General features: G+C 40.9%; 1 protein-coding gene across 8 annotated transcripts in view; it reads right to left on the reverse strand.

Moving 5' to 3' along the window:
- Positions 1–4,072: 4,072 nt before the first annotated feature.
- LOC144587837 (uncharacterized) overlaps positions 4,073–27,284 on the reverse strand; it is a 34,669-nt gene continuing 11,457 nt past the window's right edge. For 2 of the 8 annotated variants that reach the window (XR_013543008.1, XM_078389226.1), the window contains 3 exons: positions 20,981–21,109; positions 8,155–8,260; positions 4,073–5,387 (listed from right to left, as the gene is read on the reverse strand). Coding sequence is in view for 4 of the 8 variants with exons in the window: in XM_078389226.1 (XP_078245352.1) it covers positions 5,278–5,387; positions 8,155–8,260; positions 20,981–21,010 (246 nt within the window). In the remaining 4 variants the exon portion in view is untranslated. Of the gene's footprint in view, positions 5,388–8,154; positions 8,261–10,541; positions 10,600–11,100; positions 20,769–20,980; positions 21,110–27,284 lie in introns of those variants that run through there. The other 6 variants (XR_013543010.1, XM_078389224.1, XM_078389227.1 and 3 more) reach the window with 5 other exon arrangements.

Below are 27,284 nucleotides of genomic sequence, written 5' to 3' on the forward strand. Positions count from 1 at the left end.
GAGGTAAGCTGGTAATGTGTTTTTTATGTTTTGTAATAATAAGTGATTTATGGAAGTAAGTATGTTTGTATTGCAATGTTAACCTGTTGATTTTGCTCCTGGTTGTTTTTGGGAGAAAAGCAATTTAGCTTTCCCCCGCAAAAACAACATATAAGGGGGGAGGTGTTACAGCCAGCTATGATGTCTCCTGTCCTTCAAGGTTTTGGAGGGAGTTTAACATCCAATAGTGGGAGGAAGGCGGGACATCAGTGGGTGGAGCTGAGATGGATATATATTGGGGAAAGTGTGTCATGAGGGAGTTCTGTTTTAAGTTCTGCTGGAGCAGTTCTGTATTGAGTTTTGTGGAGTTCTGTGTGAGCTCTGTGTTCTGTAGGAACAGACATTTAGAGTCTGTTTATGCTAGTGCCTTGATTTAAATAGTCTCTTGTTTTATTTGTTTACCAATCCAAGTGTGTACCAATCAATAAATTTTAGTTCTCTTGTTTTTGAAATCCATTCCTGTCTGTGTGACTCATTATAGGGAATGGTTGGTGGCAGTCTACCTGAAGTGTGAGAGAGTGTTGATATAGTGTAACAGGCCTCTTTGGTGAAATAGAGAAGGAGGTTGTTACAGGCACTATTTTTGATTTTTATTATTTTAGAAGAGTAGGAATGAATTATTTCAGATTGCGTAATTTTCCCCTTGTTATTACTTAGCAAGAGATCTTAAGGATCACCACCAATAGCTCATTAAAAACAGTCTAGAAAAAAATCAAGTTTTCATTGATAAAATCCCACTTCTTCAGACTTATGCACCAGTATGTATAGACAGTGCAGAAAAATTGTAAACAAAAGTCCCAAAAATGCATGGCTTTGCTAGGTGTGCTTGAGGTGAGTTGAAACCAAGACTGTAAGCCACCCTTTGAGGAGTGGTCCCACCTCTGGCAGCATGGTTGGAATTTTCCAGAGAGGTTTTGCCAATCTCTCTCTCTCTCTCTCTCTCTCTCTCTCTCTCTCTCTCACACACACACACACACACACACACACACACGTTTTTGAAACAAAGTTCATTTTTGGCTGTCTGTTCACTGTGCTCTAGTACTGTTAGAAATATAAGAAAAATATTTTCAAATAAAAGAGGAAGTACATAATGCTGTTATATAAACCACTATTTAAAACTGAAATTCTATGATCCCCATTCTGGAACTCTTCCTCTAAAGATGTAAAAAGAGCCAATGTGTTGCAATGGACAGAGTGATGGATTAGAGCTCAGGAAAACCTGGGTTCAAATTCAAGCTTGACCACTGAAACTCACCGGAGGTTGACAATGGTAAACCCACTCCTAAACTGACATATCTTGAAAACCCTATTAAGACTGTCATAATTTGCAAGTGACTTGATGACACACAACAAAACAATAAAGGCCCCAGAGCCAGAGTGGGGTCTCTCTCTCTCTCTGGGCTCTGCCATTCTAACATCAGAGGTGATGAGATTGTTCCATTTTACTGCTTTGTCTGGGTCTTTAGTGTTTACCACCCCTCAGTGTGGTATTTGTTCCTTTTTAATATATATATATATATATAATTGTTTGTAGCTTTAATATTGTCGTTTAATGATGTAAGCTGCTCTTTATACTCATTGTTTCCAGCTTTAAATATTGTATTTCAATACTATAAGCTGCTCTGGGTCATTTTCAAGGAGAAAGGTGAGGTAAAAATATTTTAAATAAACAAACACATTGGCAGATGCCCTAGCTATGCTGTAGCCCTATTCATGTATTTATTACAAAAGCTTAACCTGTGAGCAGAGAGAGGAGGCCGAAGAGGACAGCAGTCCCTGTGAGTGTCACAACTCCACATGATCTGGAACCTCTGTGTGTTTGTTTCTTTGTTGTTGTTTCCAATTTTTCTCCTCCATAGAGAGTTCCCGCAGATAGGACTGCTCTTCTCTTTTGATTTTTTTAATGCACACGAGAGAGCTAGGATGATGAAGTGGGCTATCCTGCTTTCTCTGCTAATGAGTTAAGATCAACCCTTTTACTGAATGCCTGAATAACACCCTTCAGAGGATCACATCCTTTGGAAGAGAAAGCAACAGTGCCCCTGTTATACTACATACTCTGTAGATTGATCAGAGTTATGGTGGCACAGGAGCAAGTTTCAGATCAGCTTCCCAGAGCTCAGACTCAAGCTTCTGTCCAGTGTTATGACACTATCAAAGATGCAGACAAGAACTAGAGAGCCCCCACCAAAGTAGGACATTCTGATTCACATTCCAGCTGTCCAGCTACATAGACTAGCTGTGTTTGTGCACATTATATAAAAATCCAAGCCATGGCAAATCTTGGATCTTGGAGAGTCACTTTTACATCTTTTCACAGTTAAAAGTAACCACAAAACATCACTTAAGATCACTCATATATCTTTGTGCATGACAGATGTGGTATACAGTAACAGCAATCACCGCACCTTTCTTATCACATTATCTTCTTTCCATCAAATACTTGAGATTCTCACATTCAGATGAGTGATCATTTCATATGCACTGGAGAACTGAACTAGAAACACAAGTAGCTGGAATGCAGACATGATGTCAACCACTCCAGGGCAAAACTAATATTTTGAAGGGCAAATGATACAGAAACATATTGGGCACAACCTAAAAGCAATGATTAAAAAAGGGGTATATTCTGAACCAGTTGTAAGAGGTAAAAGGCTGAAACAGAGAAGTTTTTGGCAGTGCAGAATGCTGGGTTTAACTCCCTTGTTTATTTATTTTCTGATGGTTTTGTCTGCTGTCAATAAACAGTGTAATCCCTGGCTATGTTGTTCTTTGGGATTAGGAAGAGCTTATTTACGGCTCTTTCTGGAAATATAAAATTATCACACACCTGCAGTCCTCCTTGTGGGACAATTTTTTTTGCAGGACAACATGTCATTCTTGCCACTTAATAGCAATCATACTGTTGTTGTTGTTTAGAAGATAACTTAACTGAAAAATGTTCTCAAAAATTTCTCAAATTTTCCTAAAATGACATGACCTGATTTGGCATGTTTAATTTATATTTCCTAGTCTATTTAAAGTCATAACTGTCCACAATTTGAACTGAAATATTTAAATATATATTTCATATTACTGTATACACACACAAACATGCACACAATCACATACTTGCATGTAGCTTAAACATTACATTCACAGGAATGTGGAAATTATTTGCATTGTTTAAATTTTTACCACATGTACTGTACTTTTTAAATATAATATAATATCATTTTGATAATTTTTAAGCACTACTAAATATACTTCTGGTGGGTGCCGGCTGTGGCCAAGTCTCCTGGCAATAATTCAATGGGCTCCAGGTTGTGAGAATGACCAAGAACAGACTCTATTGCAACCAGGAACCAAAAGGAATACTGTCCTTAACTCCCTCTGGGAGCTTCCTGAAGGATTGAGTTCCCTGCACTAGCAATGTCGTTTCAAGAGGATCTTCTGTTGAAAATACATTCCCTAAGAGTCCTGGTGTCTGAAAGCAGGAGGAGAGGATGAGTCCTGGACCCTGGTTAGAGCTTTTAAAGGATGGGTAGGGGACACCAATGCACACTCCCCTGCTTCTCCAGGAGCCTCCTGTGTATTTTGCATGGGTGCTTTTCACTGCACTACAACTAGATTGGAGTGGGCACTGCTGCTCCTGTTGGTGACAAACCAAGGTCATGTCAGAGGTGTGACAGATTCCTGGAGTCCCGGCCTTGAGGTCCCTGGTTTGCACCCCCTTCTTCTACCAACAGGTGGAGCTCAGTCCTGAGATCCTCTTCCCAGTTACTCTCATCCTCAGGCAAAGCTCACTAGCCTCGCCAGCACCTGTCCTCCCTCCCCCTTTTCCTATTAGGGGACCTCAGGTTCCCTGAACAGGGTGCCAGCAGTGACCCACTCACAAAACACACTGAAAATTGCTGATCCACTGATTTTAACATATCAGTTTGCTGTGTATTGTGTTCTGTGTTTGTCTATTCATTTAGGTCAACAAATGAAAAAGCGATGCAACCTTGAACCAATGACTTTGAGACTTATCATGCAGTTAGAAGATGCTCCGTTTCCCAAGAATGAAAAGACACTATTTATTTTCTTTATTTGTACACTACCTCCCTGAAAATGCACTGAAGGCTTCTGTCAGTTTAAAACAATGGCTTCCAATCACAGAGGCATACAATAAAAGGAATAGTGTGGGAAGAAGAAAACAAACAAATCCAGGGACCAAAATGTTCATCTTGCTACCTAGTGATCAGATGGGACAGTGGGTTGGTGCAGGAGATAGCTTTGCAAACAGAAGAGTTATGTGGGCAGCTGATGCCAACCACGCTCTCTGGTCAGGATGGGGAAGTTGGACATTTTTCCCTTTTCTCCTCATTTTCAGTCCCCCCCCCCTAAATTTCACATTCATTGCAACTGAAATACAAAGAAATGTGCAAGTGTAGGCAAATTTTTCAAAAACAAATTGAAACAACATTATTCCCCATCTGCACTGGCTTTATTCAGTAAGTGCAGTTATTTTTGGCTCAGAGAAGATTATGTTGAACCTGCCTGCCATGTGGGTATAAAAAGAAGTGGAGACTGAGAAAGGAGTTGGCCATTATAATTCAGCACCAAAATGGCTGAATCCACAGGTAATTAAGAGTTAAATTCTAGACAAATGAATAATTCCACTTACAGTTTCACATTTTAATTTTTTAAAATCTCATACTCCTTCAATCCCAAATTGGAAGCAATTTGCAAAGCTTGGGAACTTCTTTTCAAAAGCAAACTGAAATGAAATCTCTATCTATTCCTGATCCTGGGAGGAAGTGCTACTTCCTCTTTGATGCAGCCAGGTGGATTAGCAGCTGGACTTTAAGAGGAAAAGCCAAACTGTATGTGGCCTAGCCACAGAGTTACCAGCAGAACAGCATTCAGTCCTTTGAAATTTTACCACCAATATGTGAAATCAGGGGAAGGGCAGGCAAACATCGGGATGGAGAACTCTTCTTGGGTCAGCTGATGATGATGATGATGATGATGATAACAATATTGGAACTTCAGAGCTGGAAGGGACCCTATGGATCATCAAGTCCAGTCTCTGTCAGGGAAGCACAGTGGGGAATTGAACTCCCACCCTCTTGCTCTGCAGCTAGAAACCTAAACCACTGAGCTATCCAGCAGTTGTTCTTTGTGGCCTCTGTGAATCACACTGTGGGTGATTTGCGCCTACATGGAGCCTCTTCGGAATATTCTAGAGCTTCTGTGGTAGCCAAAAAAAATACATTAGAATAGACCCCCTCCCCCTTGGTAGAAGTATCTTGGCGCCAGGACTCTCCCTTCAGTTTCTTTCAACCGCTGCATTGAAGAGCCTCTTACGTCTATCTTCTGTGAATCTGAAAGTGAAACCAGTCAATTTTTACTGCTGAACTTAAAAAACTCTTTTTCTCTTTATTAGTAATCAAAGTTACATATACTGTTTTTAGTTTTTCTCCTCTGTGCCTCAGCCTCTGGCCAGCACCCCCCCCCTTCCCTCCGATTTTTTCTTCTCCTTATTGTTCAAGGCCTCTATAGGCTGGGCACGTTCAAGTACTGCATGGTTTGCGATAACAAGATCCCGTATCGGATGGTCATGCAAAGTGCCTTTTTTTGTTTAGGCGAGTGCATGAGGAGTCCTCCGTTCCCGCCTATCTCAACTCAAACTCTGCCTCTGGGAACAGTATTTGCAATTAGCAAAACCTATGCCTCAAACTGTGTGCAAAACCACCTCACAAGCCAAAGCCATGGAAAAAGCCATTGCAGAATCATTGAAACATCATTCCTCTGCTACTCTAGCTCACTCTGATGCGCCTTCCACTTTGTTGAAAACTTCTAAGATACGCAAGTCTAAACAGCCGACATCAAAAATTTCAACATCGAAGCCTTTCGAAAAGCGAAAGCCTCCTTCTGATCCAGTTCCCGGTCGCCCGCAACTTAAATGATATAAACAAACCAAATCAAGAACTTTGACAGTCCCTTCACAGCAGGTTTCCAAACCCTGTGATTTAATTTCTGTACCTTCACCCTCTGATGATGAGGTACTTCCATCTCATCAACCGGTTTCTCAGTCACCAACATGGGACGAGCGAGTAGACTGTCTTACTTCCTTGCCTAATAGTCCCCAGCACTCTATCTCTCCTCCTAATCCATCCACTGATCCCTCACCAGAGAGAGAGAGGAACCCGAGCCTCCATCGGACACAGTGCCCTATTCTATATCATTGGACCGGGCCTCCAAGGCCACAGGTGCATCCATCATATGAGGCAATTCCACAAGTGCGTGTCGATCAATCCCATGCACAGCATGCTCATCGGGTAGACATTTGCCCCAATCAGTGCTTCTCTAACCTGCCGGCTGTGGATGCTTGACCGGCCGCCTCCTCTGGTCTGATATTAGCATCACGTCACAAACCTCCATCTCAACAACCTTCCGTGTCAAAGAGGTCTTATCACTTAAAGGCACACAGCCATCATATGACTCTCTATCAACCACCAGCAAAAATCAGGGTGGTCGAGAAACATGCTTCCACCCGCGAAGCAATCACAGGCCCTGTGACCACATATTTTCCAGCTCAAATTGATGGAAATCACTCCTCTCAATCGGTATCCCCAGCCTCGATTTACACTACAGACCCAACTATGTGTTCACTGAATCGGCCTCAGCCACCTTTTCAACACCATAGAGACACTGGTTCTGACATAGGCGACCCTCGATATCCATCCTAGTCCATGGACGCTCCACTTTGGTCTTTCTCGGTTGCTAGCCCTCAACAACGGCACCAACCTAGACATGCAGTCCGTCAATATTGAGATGCAGACCTTGATACTGAGATCCCATCTGGTTTACCTTCATCCATTGACACACCTTCGACATCGATACCGGTCGACAACTCTCAATGTTGAAAAATATCCATGGACATGCCACGCTCTTCAGTGGCAGACCACCATCAACATTACTATGACCAACATCCTGTCAACACCGAGGTCAATCAACATTCTATCAACTCCAGGCTCAATCCCGAGGTCTCAGAACATGGTTCTCAACCACAAATTCCATCTGTGCTTCTCACATCGCCAGATTCCAACTTTGCAGATGTAGATTCTCCATCCCCAGCAGAGGATTTTCAAATTTACACTCAACTCATGATCCGCATGGCTAAGTGACTGTATCTTCAAATCCATCACTCCATAACTGAATCGGTGGATCACCTTTATGATCCTATTTGCAAGGACACAACTACCCCAGTCCATATTTCCATGCTACCATCTCTTCTTAGCACCGCTCAGTGATCTTGGCCTAAACCAGCCTCCTCTCACTCAGTCTCGAAAAGAATCAGTAATCACTATCGGATACACGACCCTGGAGCACTTTTTCTCCAGAAACAGACAGCCCCAAATTCGATATTTGTCAAGGCCTCACAAACCAGTCTTGAAACCGACAGTCCCTTATCCCACCTAATAAAGACAGTCGAAGAATCGACTCTATGGGCAGGTGGCTTTACTCATTAGTGGCTTTTACTATAAGGGTAGCTAACTACCAAGGAGCTATGGGAGCATATCAATGCTTCCTTTGGTATAACATGGCCACTTTTCTTGACTCTTTACCAGAAGACAAGGAAGTGTTAGCACAAACCTTCCAACAGGAGGGTCTCTCTGTTGCCAAACAGCAAATGTTCTCTGCTGAACACACGGTAGACACCATGGCTAAATCCATGGCTACCTCTGTCGTGCTCAGATGTTTCTCCTGGCTAAGAACAGCAAGCCTCACGGAATATGCCTGAGCATGTACTGAAGACCTTCCATTTGATGGCACTAGTCTCTTTAATGCTGAAACTGATGACATCCTAGAAAACAATCAGAAGAAACGTTCCACTGCCAAAAGATGGATTATGTATCTCAGTTATCAACAGCACCCCCAACACAATCAATGGAGGCGACCTTACAATTCCTACCCGAGGTTCCAACACGGATCCCAACGTCAGAATCTCTACACACCATACTTTAAACAACAATACAAACAAAAACCTTGCCAGCAAAGGCACAATGACCACAAACCCAAACATCATGTTTGATGTTTTCCCGATCAAGATCGCAAATCAACCCTCTTTCCTCTTGAAACACTTACCTGCCTGGCAGTCCATCACCACCGACACCTTGTCCAAAACAGATACCGAATCCATTTCCATCAACTCCCTCCATCGCATCACATCATCACTGCACTGTCCCAAACTCTACAAGAAGAGATAAAAAATTTGCTCATCAAGGACACAATAGAACCTATACAGCAAAACAACAATTTTTTCTCTTGTTATTTCACCGCCCCCCCCCCAAATATGGAGGTTTACGACCTATCCTAGACCTCAGAGAACTCAATCAATATGTCATCACAACAAATTTCATATGGTGACCCTTGAATCCGTTCTACCTCTTCTCAGAAAAAAGACTGGTTCACAGTAGCTCTTTCGCCCCAGCAGTTAGAGGTCCTCGGAGGCTTTGGACTGCCTCCTTCTGCTTCTGAGTGTGTATGTGTTTTCAGGGAGGCTTCGGGCTGCCGTGTAAGGTAAGGTGCTGTTTTCTGCTTTTTAAAAACTGTTCTGAGTGTTTTTGCAGTGTGGTTTTGAGCTGGGGGGGATTATGTTTCTGTGCTGTGATGGATTTTGGGGGGTTTGGTTGCTTTTTGGATTTTTTCCCCTATTTTCGATGAGTCTTGGGGGGTTTCCTCCCTTTTTGGCTTTTCCCCCATTTCTAATGGGTCTTGGGGGGTTTGTTTGCTTTTTACTTCCCCCTCCATTTCCGATCTTGCACGATCTGATTGTTTTCTCTTGTTTGCATTTGCAATGGGTCTTGCACAATTTATTGATTTTTAGTTCGTTTTCTTTGCATTAGGTCTTCCACGCTTGATTGCTTTTTGCCTTCTCTTGTTTGCATTTGCAATGGGTCTTGGAGGGTTGATTGCTTTTCCTCCCCTCCCCCTTCGGCTGGAAGGGATTAATCATGTTTCCAACCAGTCTTGCAGTGATTTTTTTTGTGATTTTTTTTCTTTCTCTGGAAAGAATTAATTGCATTTCAGTGCATTCCAATGGGAAATGGTGCTTTGACTTACGACCATTTGGACTTACGCCCATCTTCCTGAACCAATTAAGTTCATATGTCAAGGCACCACTGTACTTAGGAAGTTATGGTCTTGAACAGATTTGCCTATTTCAAATGCCCCAAAGTAGTATCAGAACCCAAACATTAACCCCAGGACCAATGCTTCCTCTATTTTTCAGCCCTGCTGGATAGGACCGTGACTCCGCTCCCCCATGGGGTTCCATTGTGACTAGAACCAAAGGGGATGAAAACGATTGCTGTGGGTGTGCAGAGGAGAAGGAATGCTACATGCAGGAGGTAGAGTCATGCATGCAGAGGTGTATACCTTGCTCAGGACAGCTAATGAAGGTTGAGAAGGCTGCTGCAGAGAAGCATCAATAGGAATCTTAAGGTAACCAGTGAGATAGAACATCCATCACAACAGTGTATGTCTGATACCAACCAAGCAAAGGAACAGCCTGAGCACATCTGATTTTGGAACATCAGGCCTGGTGGATACCTGGATGGAATATTGAGGATCTCCAGGCAGGATGAGGAAAATGAACTTTACCCAGACTTCTGTTGGTAGTCAGAGTTCATAATATAGGGCCAAATATACCAACAGTCTGACTCAGTATAGGTTGTTTCCTATGTTCCTGCTTTCATTCTCACTCAGAATTTAAATATATGTCATTTTGACATCCACTGGTTTATTCTTTTTGCTTTCTTTTTAGTTTTGCTAGTTGTATCAATGGCTTGGTGGATTAGGTCTCTAGCTACAGAGTTAAAGATTGGGAGTTTGATTCTTCACTGATTTATAAGGTCCCTTCCAGCTCTGCTTTATTAAGATTACTATTATAAAGTGGTGACGATTAATATTCTGTTTCCTGTCTCAATACAAGTATGGGGTGGTGTGTGATATATATCCTGGATGTAGTGATCTTAGGTTAATAATTTATCTGTTGTATAAATTATAGATAAATTATTAACCTAAGAGCACTACATCGAGGATCAGGCATTAATAAAGATAGTGACTCAGTGTAGTATTCAGTGATTGTAGTCTTGTGCAATGGCTCTCAAAATAAATGTGTTTGCTTATTCTCTCTCTTTTTTTTCATGAAAGGTTCTTGCCCATGAGTAAGCATACCATAATCAGTTTGTTTTCAGAGGTCTTAGCCAGTTATTTTTAGAAAGTATGTTTTAAGTCTAAAGTTATGCTTTATATTTGATCCTGTTCCCTCAGAGCAATCCTCAAATGAAACTCAGTACAGATGTATCATTTGTATCTATGTATCATTTAGGCATGGCACAGCTGCTAGAAACAGAGGTTGGGGAAATCACTTTTTGGACTGTGACTAAGGGGGCTTGGGGCATTTTTGTAGTCTGAAAAAGTAACTTCCCCAAGCTTGGGCTTACAGACTTATCATCCAGCATTCTTACTTTTCTATTCATCCAAGTACTGTAGATAAATTCATGGTCTGCATTCCCTTCAAATGCCCTTTAATGGGGAGAAAAGTAGAATTTTAAAAGAGGAAAATTGCTTCTAAAGTTTTCCAAAGTTTCTGCTGTCCTGTATTTAAAAACACTAACTTTTATGTATCCATTTTACAACTAGCAGATTTTTAACCCCATGCTCTGAACAGATCTACACAATGTTAGAACTGACTTAAGAATGTACAAACATGGTCCGGATAAAGAATAAAATGTATCTGTGCAGCTTTCCAACTTCACTGAAAACACCAGCAGGCAGAAAACAAAACTTTAAGGAATCCAGTCTAGAACAACCAAAAATGTAGGAAGTTCAACTCTCCACAGGTTTCTTCAGTAACATATAAAAATAATTTCATGATTACTGCCTCTCCCTTTTTTCAAATATTTCCTGTTCTAGAGTGCTTTTGTCCCTTTGCTTCTAGTAGTTTTCCTAACAGAAATTGCAACCCATCAGAATGACACTGAGAGAAATATGTTTCTAGAAAAGAAAAAAGAGTAGAAGATGAGCAAAGGTTTTCAATATGATTTTAATATTGACTTTTCAAAGCAAACAGTAATTAAAAATACAGAAGGGAGCTAGACATGTTTAGAAACAAACTCTCTGGAAAAGGGGAAAAACAAACAAAAAGTGACATTTTTGAGGCTAAGCAATTTTTTTTAATACATTTTCATGGACAAGAGCTCACTCATTAGACATCAATGAACAATTGATAGGTGCACATACATACAAACATCAAGAAATATTATAAACTGGGAGGCAATGTCTGTGGAAGTTTCATTGATTCAATGAGCCTGCTCTAGTTGTGGCTAACTATTGGATTTCAGTCAATGTTGTGTAATGAATTACTTATAGACAGATTGCATTCAGGCAATGGAATGTGAAAGGAGGATACAGTTGTCAGCAGCCGCCACTAGCTGTGATGGCTTGTGCCTCTTAGTAAAACATTCTTGGGAACATAGGTACCAGGATGTTATTGTGCTCCAGTGCTGCTTATGGCTTCCCACATACATGTAGGTGGCCATGGTGGAAACAGGGTGCTGTTCCTAGCAGAGTGACTTCAGGGATCTGTGTATGTGGGTTCAGATAATGGAGCACCAAGAGGGGGGAAACCCTCAAACAAACCTCAAAACAGGTTCTATTACAGGAAATCTATCCGGAATAAGAAAGTTACATAATGTACTAAATTAAGTTAGCATTTCGGAGAAGAACTAGGCAAGAACTGGACAGGAAAGAAGTGAAGTCATCCTTAGAATGAATATCACTTTGAATCACAGATGGGAGCAGAGAAGATAAACAAGGAAGGAAGACATCCTAACTAGCTAGCCTTCTTGCTATTCCTCCCCACTCCATCCCCCGGTAGGCTACTTGACTATGCTGTACAGGGCAGTATTGGCTACTTCCCTACTTCCAACAGCTTCAGGCTTTAAATGAAATCTCTTTGCCAACCAGATGGAGGCAGAAGACGTTTAGTTAATAAATGAAGGTTTTGTATTCGCGAAGGCTTTCACGGCAGGGATCTAATGGTTGTTGTGGGTTTTTCGGGTTCACACGGCCAAAGAGCCCGAAAAACCCACAACAACCAAATGAAGGTATTCTTGTAGGGGCTGGGCACCTTCCACTTTCCAGGATAAAAATTCAAGTTGACCAGTCAACAGTCGGGGAGGGTCTTGTGATGAATCCTCCTGGTGATTCTTGCAAAGTACCTGTTTAACATCAGGCTGAGTTATAGAAAGATATAAAGGAGGCAAGTTAGCCTGGAAGGAGGAAGCAAATATGGTTGGTGCTAACAGCTTCCTGACCACATTCTGTGTTCAATTACATTTCTAGAAAAGGGGGCAGGTGATGATGGATTAGTTGCATAGTCTGGCACATCCAAAGGATATCTGGAGGGCACCTTAAATATCTCATCTACCTTGAAATCCTATTAGGGTCACTATAAGCCAGTTCCAACTTTATGGCATACAATGAACTAGTGTCATTCACCCAGAAAGCTTTACAGGAGTATTGGCAAGATACAGTGGCCAGCTGCCTCACCATTTTGCACATACCTGTTTATTACCTAGAGGTGCATGCAAAGAGAAATGATAATTATAATGCGTAAAAATAGTAACCTAAACAACTGTTCTACAAATACAGTGCTGCTGTTTTTTTCCAAGTTGGTTGTCATTTTAATTGTAGTTACCTGAGAAAAAGAGACCAATGGAGCTCACTTCATAGATGCAACTTATGTCTTAGGAGTGGTCATTGATGTTGCCTGATTTAATGTGACGCTGAACTATTTAGGGTGGTGAAGTCACAAGAAACAGCAAGAAGCTCCAAAAGGCCCTTCCCAAACATAGGAACAGACATTAAAAATGGCAAATGCTGCTTTGGGAAGGGAAGTGTAAAGTGATACATATTTGGAGGGAAATGCTTAACTTCACATATACAGATGAGGGTCCAGGCTGTTGACTGACTAGGAGAGGGATATTGGTGGATCACTAGCAGACATTTGGAACTGGACAGTGTTGCAACTAGCTGTAATGACAAAGATTTTCTTTTTTTTCCCCTAACAACTAATTTCCCTTACTTTTGTACTCATATATCCATGGCCCTTGGCTTGAGAGCAAGGGCAAAAAAGAATTTCATGATATTCTATATCCTTTTTGTGACCCCTGTGGTTTTAGCAAATGATATGTGTGGACTTCATTACAGCATGCCTATTATGCTGAATGCCCAGATTAGAGAGTAACTTGATGACAGCAATCCATTGCTGGGACTCTTTCCAGAGCAGAGCTGCTAAACAGTATAGTCTGAGGTATGCTCACATATTCCTTCCCAGCACAAATATTTTTAAACAATAACACATGCTTGATCATACAATATCATGGTTAAAATATTTTGCAAGAGGGCCTACTATTAATAATTGTGTATATCATGTGCTCAACATCATTATATTCAGACATCTAGCTCCTTCCAGAAAGTCCTGAGTGGAAGGAAGAGATAGCTTGTAACAGTGCAGGATATTATCTTTCCCCCCACATTTAGCTTAGAATGCAGCAGATTTATGAAAAAGAAAGGCAGAAAGAAGTGTTACTTTTAAAAGACTTCAGACATAATTTTTGTTCAAAGTAGTTAGTTACCATCACAGTTATATTAAAAAATTACCACATATCAATGGTAACTAAAATAATTACTTTATAATTACTTTTTAATAAAACCCTGGATGACACAGGAGAAACCTGTGGTATAGACTCCACTCTGCTTATTTCTACATCATTGTTGCCCTCAGCACTCACAAGAGAGCAGGAGGCTCAGTATAAGCCAGCCCATGAACCATGTGATAGTTCTTGCCTGCCAGAATATCAGCAACCTCAGATATGCAGATGATACCACTCTGATGGCAGAAAGTGAGGAGGAATTAAAGACCCTCTTAATTAGGGTAAAAGAGGAGAGTGCCAAAAATGGTCTGAAGCTCAATAAAAAAAAAACCCCTAAGATCATGGCCACTGGTCCCATCACCTCCTAGCAAGTATGAGGGGAAGAAATGGAGGCAGTGACAGATTTTACTTTCTTGGTCTCCATGATCACTGTAGATGGTGACTGCAGCCATGAAATTAAAAGACATCTGCTTCTTGGGAGGAAAATGATGACAAACCTCTACCTCATCTTAAAAAGCAGACATCACCTTGCCAACAAAGGTCTGCATCATTCAAAGCTATGGTTTTTCCAGTAGGGATGTATAGAAGTGAGATCTGGACCTAAAAGAAGGCTGATTGCCAAAGAATTAATGCTTTTGAATTGTGGTGCTGGAGGAGACTCTTGAGAGTCCCCTGGACTGCAAAGAGAACAAACCTATCCATTTTGAAGGAAATCAACCCTGAGTGCTCACTGGAAGGACAGAACCTGAAGCTGAGGCTCCAATACTTTGGCCATCTCATGAGAAGAGAAGACTACCTGGAAAATACCCTGATGTTGGGAAAGTGTGAAGGCAAGAGGAGAAGGGGACGACAAAGGAGGAGATGGTTGGACAGTGTCATTGAAGCTACCAACATGAATTTGACCCAACTCCGGGAGGTAGTGGAAGACAGGAGGGGCTGGCGTGCTCTGGTTCATGGGGTCATGAGGAGTCAGACATGACTTAACGACTAAACAACAACACCCTGTAACAAGAAAATTCACTACACGTTCCAATCACACCACAGAAGGAATGACATCATCCCTGATAAAGCTGCAATCACAATCAGATAGTAATAATTAATCATCTGCAATCTGCAATTTGTTACTTCCATGCTCTGTGGAAAGGTTACTGAGGCTCTGAAAATCGTCTCCTAGAGCATCTGTTTGCTAGTTTTCACTTGAAGCCTCCTTTTGTACTGAAGCATCTTTAAATGCAGCCTAGTCATTCTGTTCAGTGACAATCATTCCCTTACCCCCTTGATGTTTCAAGAAAATCAAAACTGTTCAGTCCCTCACTAATATAGTTGTAGCATAACATACATATTAGTTATTAGGTGAAAAAACAGCTTAGAAGCAACAAATTATTTGTAACCAGTTTCTTCCAAGCTGTATGTGTTTCCACCCACAATTGTTATTCAATTAATAAGTAACCTAATGCAGAAATGCCCTGATTTATGTTGGTCCTTCATAGGAGTGTTCCTGTTTTCCTTCTCCTCAGCTTTTCCACTGGTCTATGTTTCCTCTCTCTTCAGTCTGACCAACCAACAGGGTTGTGGCTGATGGAAAAAGCTTTACCATTTTCAATTTCATAACATTTACTGTGGGAAAAACGTGACAGCTAGTGCAGTAGTCAACCAAAAATTATAATCAAGGGGAGGAGAAAGAGCTAGATGTCTCAGTCTATTGCTTTGATTGGCTGTCTCCCTATCAGTGCCAGATCACTGGGTTACATACTGGTTTGTAATACCTAAACTCCCACCTACTTGCTTATTAGCGATTACTAAATCTGTATGCAATTTGTAGGCAACATGTTAGAACAGATTTGTATCATTAGCCAAGCTTACAGTAGTCTAGCTATAATGGCAAGCGGCCACCCTCCAGATATTCTTGGACGTTTTCTCCTGCTATCCCTGAGTCTATGTATGCTGACTGACACTGATGAGAATTAGGTCCTAATAATATCCAAAGGACCACGGGATCTTCACCCTCACATTACAGAAACACATACACATAGGTGACATTTAGCAACGAAAACACTTGGCCTTTCAGACAGTGCAAGACTCCAACTCTCCATACAGCCAGGGTAAGAGCGCCTTGAAGTCCAACAGCATCTTGGTGGCCACATATTCCCCACTGCTGGAATGCAGGAGAATACATGGAATGACATTTCTGGCAGCATTGTAAGAATTTGTCTTACAGTGGGTGAGTAAAGCATTTTCCATTACAATGTTAAGACTCCTATTGGTGTTTGCATAAGATTTGCATAATTAGCAAGGTTGTAGGTAGAGATAGGCATGGTTCATCCATTCATGCAGTTCATCCTTTGGACGGACAGGTGTTTGGCAGTTTCCAGCCCAGTCTCCTCCAGGGAGCACCTACTCAGAAGCCATGACCCAGCTTCCCTGCCACACCTCCTCTGGACAAACAGACGGTCCTCGCCCATCTCTAGTTGTGGGACATGTCTCAGTCATGTGCCCTAGCATCTCACCAATAACTACAATTAGCTGTGCCAACATGCACAGTCTTTACAGGTATAGCAACAGGATTCCAGCTAATGTTTTATTTATACAGTCAGAGGTTTTATAAACAGCACATGTATATGAACTGATCAATCAATGGCTGAAATCCTGTTGCTTAGAAGGATAAGTTGCACTATGGTAGGCCGTCTTAATCAGTAGAGATTTGGTGAGTCAACTCTTCCATAAGTTCCATTGATTCAAATAGGCCTACTTAGTTGTGGCTAAAACACATTATAACAAAAATAGGCTAATTTGAATCAATGGAACTGATGGAGGAGTGGATTCGTCAAATTCCCACTGATTCAATGGGCCTACTCTAGTGCAACTTATTACACTAAGCAACAGGATTTCAGCCAATAGACAGATATTAATACATTTTCTCCCTTCAAATTTCATCTGATGTTAAAGAAAATTCCTTTATATTTCTGGAAACAGATGTTGATTCTGATTTAAAGGAAAGTAAGTACTACTTTCACTACAAGCCAATTTTCAAAAAAAAAATACTTTTAAGAGCATAGAAGGGCAAATCTAGTTTAAGTTTAAAATGTGACATTGAAGCATGGGGTTAAATAATAACATGCCTGTTACAAAGTACACTTTGTTAGAATTAAATGCCCATGGAATATTTTGGGGCAGTTCTGTTCTGTTCTGCTCTAGTGAAGTGACGTCAGTGCTTTGGTCTAGCAGTTCTGTATTGCTTCTAAAGTTGAATGCTGTAGCTTTGAACAGGCTTGCCCTGGTTCTCAGCTGACACTGCTATGCTCAGCATACACATGCCAAGAAAACCAAAATGTGGGGGACAGGGAATGCTATAGCTTTCCCAGAAAGCACACCCCATAATGCTAACAACAAAATTATTCATACTTACTCCCACAGCTTTCTGGAGTGAGAATGACCTTTGTGCACTTAATGGCTTTAACTTTACCATGTTACATAGTCATACTGTGTGTTGAGAGTGAGAGAACAGTCTGGCTCTAATGTGGTTTAACATTATCCCAAGTTCCTTAAGGGCACACGGCTCTATAAGTTCACAAAGCCTTTCAAGGAGAATATTCAGAACATTTTGATAGGTTGGAAAAGTAACAGATGAACAGTAATGATCACATTTCTTAATATTTATTATACTTTTATCTTTTTCTTTATTCAAGGAGCTGAAAGGAGCATACATAGTTTCCCCATAACCCTCATCTGATCCTCAGCAGAAATCTGTGAAGTAGGTTAAACTGAGAGTAAGTGACTGGCCCAAAACCACTAATTCAGTTTCATAATGGAGGATGCGATCTTGCAGTTTCCATGTGTCAATGGGGTGGTTACTTCTGCTGGCTGTATAAATTGCCACCAATAGTAGGGAATCTGCTATACCATTCTAAACATAAGCAGCCTCATCCTCTGGAGAAATATAGAGTTTTGACTTACTCAGTTTAAGATGTAGCGCACCCTGATCAGTTGTTGAAGAGGTATGAGGGAAATACTTGTTGCAGAGGAAAGACAGACGTTTAGCTCAGACCTTAATCATGCTCTTAGAAGGTTACCAGCAGTAAACACCAGTAAATAAAACCCAAATACAAACGGTTGTTCTTCCTCCTACACAGAGATACTATGACTTGGAACAGATGTGATGAGTGGGAGGGTGTGTCATTACATAACACTCTGCATGTCAAAACAGTCTATTTTAAAAACCAGCAGGAAGTTGGCACTGAATTGAGCATTCCTATAGAAAAATACTATTAATGAGAGAAAACAAATTCCACTGGAAACCTGTATCTTACGGTTTTACTTACATTTATCCTCAAAAATCTTTTAAATAACAACTACTATAATGGTGTGGAAGGGGCTGTAATTCAGCCCTGCTCAAATTATTACTTCCCAAGTTATGCTGGGCCACAACTTTCACCATTCTAACCATGATGGCTTAGGTGACAGGAATTGTATTTCAACAAAATTGGAAAATGTCTGGTTGGAGAAGACATGCAATCACCCATGTGTGTTTGTGTATTCCTACAAACCTATTAAACACACACCACAACTTCTATGTGTATCCTAATGTCCACTAATGATTTAAAAATGCATTGGAATAAACTAAGTAATTGATGAAAAAGGAAGACACAAGAGCAATTTCAGTGTAACACAGAGAGGAAATGGGAAAGCAGTTGGTTATGAAGGGTAGGATTGGCTCAACTTCCTGTCTTCTCTGTCCCTAGCAATTGAACAGACTGCAGTTGGATGATTCACTTGTTAGGCAGTTTGTTTTGTTAGTTAAACCATATCAAAAGGAGAAGCAGATAGAGATGTCCACTAATGAGCTGACAATGGTCTATATTTTAATGGAATTCATAACCAAAAAAAGCTGGTTTAAAAATAGATTCAGGAAGTTCCCCTCTCCCCAAAACAAATAGCTTTCCTGCCTAATTAAGCTTCTATAGGTTTGTTTCTGGGGTTTGTTTGTTTGGGGGGGGGGACGGTTGTTTTGCTTTGTAATACTGCCCAATTCAGAGAAAAAATAGGTATTTTGATATCTCAGCATCAGGATCTCAGGTGGTACACATCTCTAAAAATATCTTTCAAAGTAAAATAACTGGTGCAGAGTTCTAAACTTGTAAAAAACCCCATAATAATCACAGCTTTGCTAGATCAGACAAAAGCCTTTTACTGAGTACATACTGTATGTATAGCAATCATTATAGCTACATGAGAGTGCAGGGGTCACGAAGAGTCAGGCACGACTAAACGACTAAACAACAACGACAACATGAGAGTGCAGGTATGCTACTGAGCAGCAGAGCAAATCAACATTCTGCAAGATAATTCTATAAATTGGAGGCAGCACAAACAAAAAAACTTTGAAATTTGGGGAAGTTTAGACAAACAGTTTTCAAGTTATGTTTTTTTAAAGAAAAATTATCCTCCCCCCATTCAGAAAAAGACATATTGAAATAATGTTTAGGAGATTAATTATCTTCTGGAATCATTTTGATAATCATCATTAAATGGGATCCTGTAGCACTGGGTAATCCTACACAGGGTAAGTTGCTGTCGGAATTTGTGTAGCATATATATACTTCTGTTTTTAAAAAACAGGGAATTATTTTCTTCAAAAACTCTCTGGTTTGTGAATGTGAGATACTGTGGTTCTGTATGAATGATTCAAAATGCCAGGAAATTATCCTATATTACTGCACAATATCATGCCCGCATTGCCAGCAGGAAAATGGATGCCAAACTGTATATAGCACAGGGCAGTCTGGATGTTAACAACACCAATATCAGCAGTCAAGATGATCTTTACCCTCTTGTGCTCCCTATAATTCACAAAGAGATAGCAAGCTGGAGAAAATCCCAGAACATGATTCCTTTTTTCATCAGTTAACCACTCCTCAAGTTGCTTCCAACTTACAGAAACTCTAATAGAGTTTTTAAGACATTTGAGACATTCAAGAAATACCATTGCCATTCTGCAGTATATTTCATGGCTAAGCAGAGATTGTAAATCAGATCTCCTGACTTCTAGTCTGGCACTCTCCACTATAGCCTGTGACTCTCTTTCCATTCGTGCTTATATGATTGCTGATTTTGAAACCAATTCTGTTCTTACTCACAGCTTATAATTTTGTACTGTGGTGTTCTCCCAAAGATTTTGCAATAAATTTTGCATCTAGCAAAGAGCCACTGCTAATCACCCAGAGAGCCTTTATCTAATCTCAAGTAATCAAAATCTGCAATTCACTGGTTTGACACCTGGATTTACAATCTGGTACCAACTGTTAGATGGATGGGTCACACTTTGCCTTCCGCCTCAGTTGATCCTATCACAAGAAACAAAGGGAAGTTTATCACAAAGAAGAAAGAGCAGGAAAAGACTGTCACAAAAGAACAGCTATTAGAACACCTCAACAATCCATTTGGCTCACTGCTCCAGCAGCAACAAAGTGCTCAGTGTACTGCCCTTATGATAATTTTTAGCTGTCTTGGGAGAGAATGGTCAGCTCTTGAATCATGAGACAGAAGCTCACAAGATTAGATGCTAGATCACAGTACAAAACAGTAAAGTTTCAATGCCAGGGCAAGGATGTACCAGGCATCCTGTTGGCCCTTTCACCATAGATTTCTGAAGATAACACAGTTTTGCCATAACCCTAAAAGATCCATGACCACTGGAGTGCTTACTTCCTACAGAATGATGATACTGCAACATGCACCAGCTAAAGTGGCTGCTTCAGGTAGCAGATTTGGTGAGGGGAAGCAGTGCAGACCTCACAACTATTCCTTACAAACCACAGTCTGTTCCTTTCTGTTGGTGGATAGAATAGCATATACCATCCAATCTGTCTCCTGCCCTTTGAATTAGCTTGTTGTTTCCAGCACATTAAGGGGATGTGGTGGTGCTGCGGGCTAAACTGCAGAAGCCTTTGTGTGTTGCAGGGTCAAAAGACCAGCAGTCGTAAGATCGAATCCATGCGACGGAGTGAGCTCCCATTGCTAGTCCAGCTCCTCGCCAACCTAGCAGTTCGAAAGCATGTAAATGTGAGTAGATAAATAGGTACCACCTCGGTGGGAATGTAAACAGCGTTCTATGTATAGCCGCGCTGGCCACATGACAACGGAAGCTGTCTTCCGACAAACGCTGGCTCTACGTCTTGGAAACGGGGATGAGCACTGCTCCCTAGAGTCGAACACGACTGACTAAAATGTCAAGGGGAACCTTAACTTACCTTCCAGCACATTAAAGGACAGTATTCCATTGATAATACTGATTTAACGTCTCTTCAGCTTCTGCACTGCAGCTTGGAGGTGCACTTTCTTGTCCTTTTTCTCAGGCAGTAAAATGTTTTGGATCATCTCTGAGCACAAGGGCAACAACAGGAAGAATCAGGATCATGGTTAGGGAGGAATACAGCTTAACCCAAATCTTATTCTAACTACAAGCGTTTCTGGCCCAGTATTCTAACCTCCTCAATAGTTTGTGTCTGAATGGTAGGCACCTAGAGTGGTCTTTAAGGCCAGATGGGTGGGGTATAAATCAAATCAATCAAATCAATCAATCAATCAATAATAAATAGGGGGCAGGGGCCTGATTTTGTTGCTTGTGGGTATAAAAACAGAAGGAACTGATCAGTATATAAACTGAAGCCAAAACATCCTCAGGCTGCAGGAAAGCAGGACTGCATATAGTATACAGCTTGAGCAAAGCGAAAGTTGTTTAAAGCAACTATGCCCTCAGGTACCAATGGCATCAGCTGGAGAAACTGGAAAGTCCCTACCATTGGTGCTGAATGCTTGAAAGTCAGCTGAGTTTGTTTTAAAAGACTAAACATCAACTGGCTACATGTTTGCATCTTTGAAAATAAAGCACACAATAACAAGCATCTAAGAAGAGTAAATCATCCTTGCTAATCAGTGAAAATCCAGTATTTTTTAGTATTTAGGTAGTTGTGTTCCATTTTTCTTGACGATAGGAGTATAGAAAATGACACTTGTTTAAACTGCTTCATTTAAGCTTCTCTTACAAAAAGTTCCAGAGATATGGGCTAAAGAAACATTACTAAAAATTGTGTAGAAAGTTGTACCAAACAGCAGTAATTAAGTGGTGTCAGATCTAAACTGCAATAACAAGGGACCCTGGGCCCAGTTTGGATGTGGTTGCCAAATATTTTAATTGACCACTAGAATGAAGAAGCAGCATGCAGTTTTTGAATGGTTTAATAAATACCAGGAAGAAGATGATTCACCCAACCAACACAGATGTACTGCCTGCATGATTGTAAATTCAACTAGTAGGATAATGTATAGGGAAACCTCACGTAAGATATAAAGCAAGTAGAAGTAAAGTATAAGGCAAGTAAGAGGCTAATAAGACATAAGCACTTATGTGCTTCTGCTGGGGTACTTATTAATCTTCTGAACTGTCATTTTTCAGATAAAGATCAACAATCTTCCTACAGAAAGAGAAGGTGAAGATTTGCTTGCTTCTGGAGTGTGAGAAAAATAACAGTGTGCCGGTTTGAGGCAGGGGTGTGGAACATGTCAGGTGGTGGGTACATGTGCCAATGGTGAGCACAGCTGGAGCCAAAAGTAGGTGTGGCTGGAGCCATTTCACATTCTTTCTTTCACACACCCCATATTCTTTCTCCCATACACACACAATCACCCATTTTTCCTGTTCCTTTCCTTCATTCTGGGGTTATTGACAATGATTGTTCCTGCCTAGAGTGTTGTTTCTATGTGAATTCACTCTTCACCTGCCTTTATAGAGCCTTCAAAATCTGTTTCTTTAAAGCTCTGCCATGTGAATCTCTCTTTGTGTGACCACTTTACAGAAAAGTTTCTGAACTACAATTCTTGCTCAGTTCTCTGGGCTAGTTTTATGCCATGCCCAAATCCTTGCACTCAAGCATTTGCTATAACAACCCACACAGAAATATTTATTGCTCTAGATCAGGTTTCTCCAAACTATGGCCCATGGGCCACATCCGGCCTGCCTTGCCATTTTATACAGCCTGTTCCCTTAACCCTATGTGCACACATGGTGTGTGTGTGTGTGGGGGGGGTTTGGGTGGCTGGGTGCATGTATGTGTGTTTGGGGGTGCCTGGGTGCATGGTGGCACACAGGGGAGCGTGCACACGTTCCTGTTCCTTTGGCCCTCTAAAACATTGAAAGTATCCGATGTGGCCCTCAGGGTCAAAGGTTTGTAGAACCCTGCTCTAGATTAATTTATCTTCAGTTCCACCCCCCTTTTCTCAAATTATAACAAGAAAAGCCTGAATAAATGTGGCTGAAGTATTGCTACATATGAGATAGCTAAAAATATACAGGTATTATACTAACTCAGGCATAATGAGTAATGCAAGCTAATGACTAATTTTTAAAATCTACAACATGGCAACACATAATATCATTCAGTTCTTACACGTAAATGAGATTTTCCATCTCTTTACCACTCAGAAATCAACAAGTAATATTTTTGCCATTGGTGTATCCCCATGCTGACAAGTTTCTTTTCTAGTTTTTCATTTGTAAAAGACCTTTCAACTCAGGTACAAGGGTAATATTTTTTCTACTTCAGAAGCTTATAAAAAGCCCTATATTATGTAAACAAACACACACACACAGAGAGAGAAAGAGAGAGAAAGAGAGAGAGAGAGAGAGAGAGAGAGAGAGAGATTTGTAAGGTGAAATTTTAATATGTTTACATGTATTGTTTTGAAACAAGGAATGAAGTACAGTAGGATTAACAATAAAATGAAATATGTGTTTATGACTGTTGGCTAGTGCCAGAATGAGATACAGTCACATGGTAATGTTGTTTGACATTTGGAGTGTTATTGTTACCAGTGAGAGAGCTACGAAATAATAGGTTTCTGAATTTAAATGCAGCAGAGGAATCCAAACTAGTATTATCTGATTGGCAGTTAGTCAACTGCCCACTTGTCAGAGTTGTAGGGAAGCTGCTTGCCCATGTTGTACTGAAGAGACTCCAGGTGCTTGCAGACAGAATCTATCCAGAATCACAGTGTGGATTTCGAGCTAATAGATCCACCACTGACATGGTACTCTCCCTCAGACAGCTGGAGGAGAATGTAGGGAACAACAGCCACTCTTTGTGGCCTTCATAGATCTCACAAAGGCCTTTGATTTGGTTAATGGGGATGGCCTTTTTAAAATACTTCCCAAGATTGGATGTCCACCTCGACTCCTTAACATTATCAGGTCCTTTCATGAGGGAATGACGGGCACCATAGTTTTTGATGGCTCAAAATCAGAACTCTTTGACATCCAAAGCAGAGTGAAACAGGGCTGTGTCCTCGCGCTAACCCTCTTTAGGATCTTTTTTTGCTGTCATGCTGAAGCAGGCCTTTGGAACTGCAACAGAAGGTGTCTACCTCCGGACTAGATCAGACGGAAAGCTCTTTAATCTCTCTAGATTGAGAGCAAAGACCAAAGTCTAACTGAAATGCATGAGGGACTTCCTCTTCGCCGATGATGCAGCCATTGTTGCCCACTCTGCTGAAGACCTCCAACAACTCATGAATCATTTTAGCAAGGCCTGACAAGACTTTGGACTAACAATCAGCCTGAAGAAAACACGTCATGGGCCAGGACATGGACTCACCTCCATTACTATTTCCATGCAAGAATTGGAGGTTATTCATGATTTTGTGTACCTTGGCTCAACAATCTCTGACACCCTCTCCCTAAATGTCGAGCTGGACAAACACTTTGGCAAAGCAGCTACCATGTTCTCTAGACTCACAAAGAGAGTATGGCTCAATAAAAAGCTGACGGCATATACCAAGATCCAGGTCTATAGAGCCTATGTCCTGAGCACACTCCTGTACTGCACTGAGTCCTGGACCCTTTGTGCATGGCAGGAGAGGAAACTGAACACGTTCCATATGCGTTGTCTCCGACACATTTTTGGTATCACCTGGAAGGACAAAGTTCTAAGTAGAGTAGTCCTAGATTAAGCTGGAATTTTTAGCATGTATACTTTACTGAAACAGTGACATCTACGTTGGCGTGGGCATGTCGTGAGAATGGCTGATGGTCGGATTCCAAAGGATCTCCTGTATGGAGAATTAGTGCAGGGAAATCGCCGCAGAGGTGGACCACAGCTGCGATACAAGGACATCTGCAAGCAGGATCTGAAGGCCTTAGGAATGGACCTCAACAGATGGGAAACCCTGACATCTGAGCATTCAGCCTGGAGGCAGGTGGTGCAGTGTGGCATCTCCCAATTTGAAGAGAACCTCCTTCAGCAGGCCGAGGCAAAGAGGCAGTCCCGAAACCAGCAAAATCAGGGAGCTGGACAGGGGACAGATTGTATTTGTCTTCAGTGTGAAAGGGATTGTCACTCTTAAATTGGCCTTCTCAGCGACACTAGACACTGTCCCAAGTCCTCCATACAGAGCACATTACCATAGTCTCTCGTGACCGAAGGATGCCTAATCTATAAAAAATCTAAGTTAGTCAAACATTCTAAAAATGCTTATTGGTTCTGGGTTTTATAAAAGCAGTGTGATAGAATCTTTGTTGCTGACTAACTGATCAGTGGCAGGGTCAGAATTAGAAGCACACAAGAGTTGTGTCTCTGATAAATAAACATTTATCAGAGACACAACTGATAAGGCATAGCAAATAAACATTCTATAAGGCAATTCTCAAAATATGAGTATCACCTTCCTCCATTCCAACTTTCAAACTGGATTTCAGATGAGCACCAATTTGTTGCAGCAGTCTGCCCTTGCTCTGTGCCAAATTTTCGGAGGTTTAGTTATATTTTTTTTTAAAAGTAGAACTGTTCCCCACCCATTCAGAAATAGGGAACCCCCAGCTACCCCAGACTTAAAATAGTTCACACATATTAAAAAAAACAGTCTTGCTTATCTTGAAAGAAAATTTTTGCCCTGCCCACTTTTCTTTATTTGGAAAGCACCTAGGCTGCAGGGCAGAAATATTGGCCCTCAAAAAGGCATTTCAAGTGGGAGAACCAGCAGTTTCTTATAACACTGAGCATGTGTGGTAGTGGCTTCAGCAAGTTAGAAGATGAGGCATAGGGAGGGCAAGGAAAATCTCAAGAGAGCTGTAAACAGAATAGTCCAGGCTGAAAGGAACTAGGAAAGTTAAAAAAAAATGGCTTGGTTTAAAGAAATTAACGGAGTGATAGTCCTCCGAGAGCAAGGGGGCTGCCCTAACTTATCAGCAGGTGAGTCAGTTTGACCACTGGCTAGGTATCCTGAAACATTCTCTGCTTTGTTTTTCCCTCCCCTTCCACTGTTGCAGGTCAAGTTCACTTACTTTCACTCTCCCTTTGCAAGATGTAAGCAGCAACCACTGACTGTCTCTCTCAGTCCCTCCAGCCCTGAAGTTTACTCATGTGTAGTTAGCTTCAGTTTACTCATTTTTGCTCTAGCTTTAGTTTATTCATTTTTGCTTTAGTGACTGTTTAGGCTTGACTGAATACCCATTTATCTGCCTTTTTGACAGTCTGTGGTATCTGTACAGCTCTCCTCCATCTTATTGAAAAACTACCCTATAATTGCTTTGTATTTATATTAAGTGGCTAACTGATGAAAAAAGAAGTCCGGTTCTAGGATTTTCCCTTGCTTGGTGTCTCTTTGTGAATGGCATCCTGTAGATCATCTTGAGTGCTGACATTGGTGCCATCAGCATTCAGGTTGCTCTTTGCTATGTAACTTTTTGCATCCTTTTTGCTGTTGGTAACATGGGCGCAATATTGTGCAGCAATATTAGGCAATTTCCTGGCCTTTTGAATCACAAATAGAGAACCACAATATCTGACATGCATAAACTGGAGGTTTTTTTAAAACAAGAACAACGACAACAATTGAATATATGCAGCAATTAAGAGGAGATGGAGGAATTCACCTAAAGAATTTGAGTTAGGAGTTGCTGGGGAAGGTAATCTCAGAAAAGCTGCAGCAAGTTGCAACAGCAGAACCAAATGGCCAACCTGGGAAAGAAGAGTAAGTGAGGCAAGAGTTGAATTAAGTCTTAATAAAAGAAAAAAAAGAGGAAGAGCCTGCTGGTAGTCTCTGGGAGTGACAGTTGGCGACAGTTGTCTGAAGACAAATCTAACTACAGAAAATACAGAAAATAGTGCTATGCTTCAGAATTTCCATTGTGTAAGTCAGACTTGAACAGAATGAAGAGGTTCATCAAGCGTTTAACAGTAGATATTGGTTATCAATGAGGTAGGAATTACAACTTCCATGGACTAATTCTAATGTATTAAACTCATTCATGTTTATCTTAAGCCTTTACCAAAAAAAAAATGTAAGAATGATTTAGAAGGTTGTATGATTTAATTCTTCTTAATAACATTGACTATGTACACATTGTCTCCGTCTCTTCCCCTCTGTTTTTTCTCACATATAGTCTACTGAGGTTACCTTAATAATTTTGAAGTGATATTTTTAGTTGAAAAAAAAAACATATTGTCCCTACTATTAAATAGCTGTGGGTCAAAAATCCATTCTCGAATAAAAATCACACAT

Source organism: Pogona vitticeps, chromosome 3 (genome assembly GCF_051106095.1).
Source record: "Pogona vitticeps strain Pit_001003342236 chromosome 3, PviZW2.1, whole genome shotgun sequence".
Taxonomy (NCBI): Eukaryota; Metazoa; Chordata; class Lepidosauria; order Squamata; family Agamidae; genus Pogona; species Pogona vitticeps.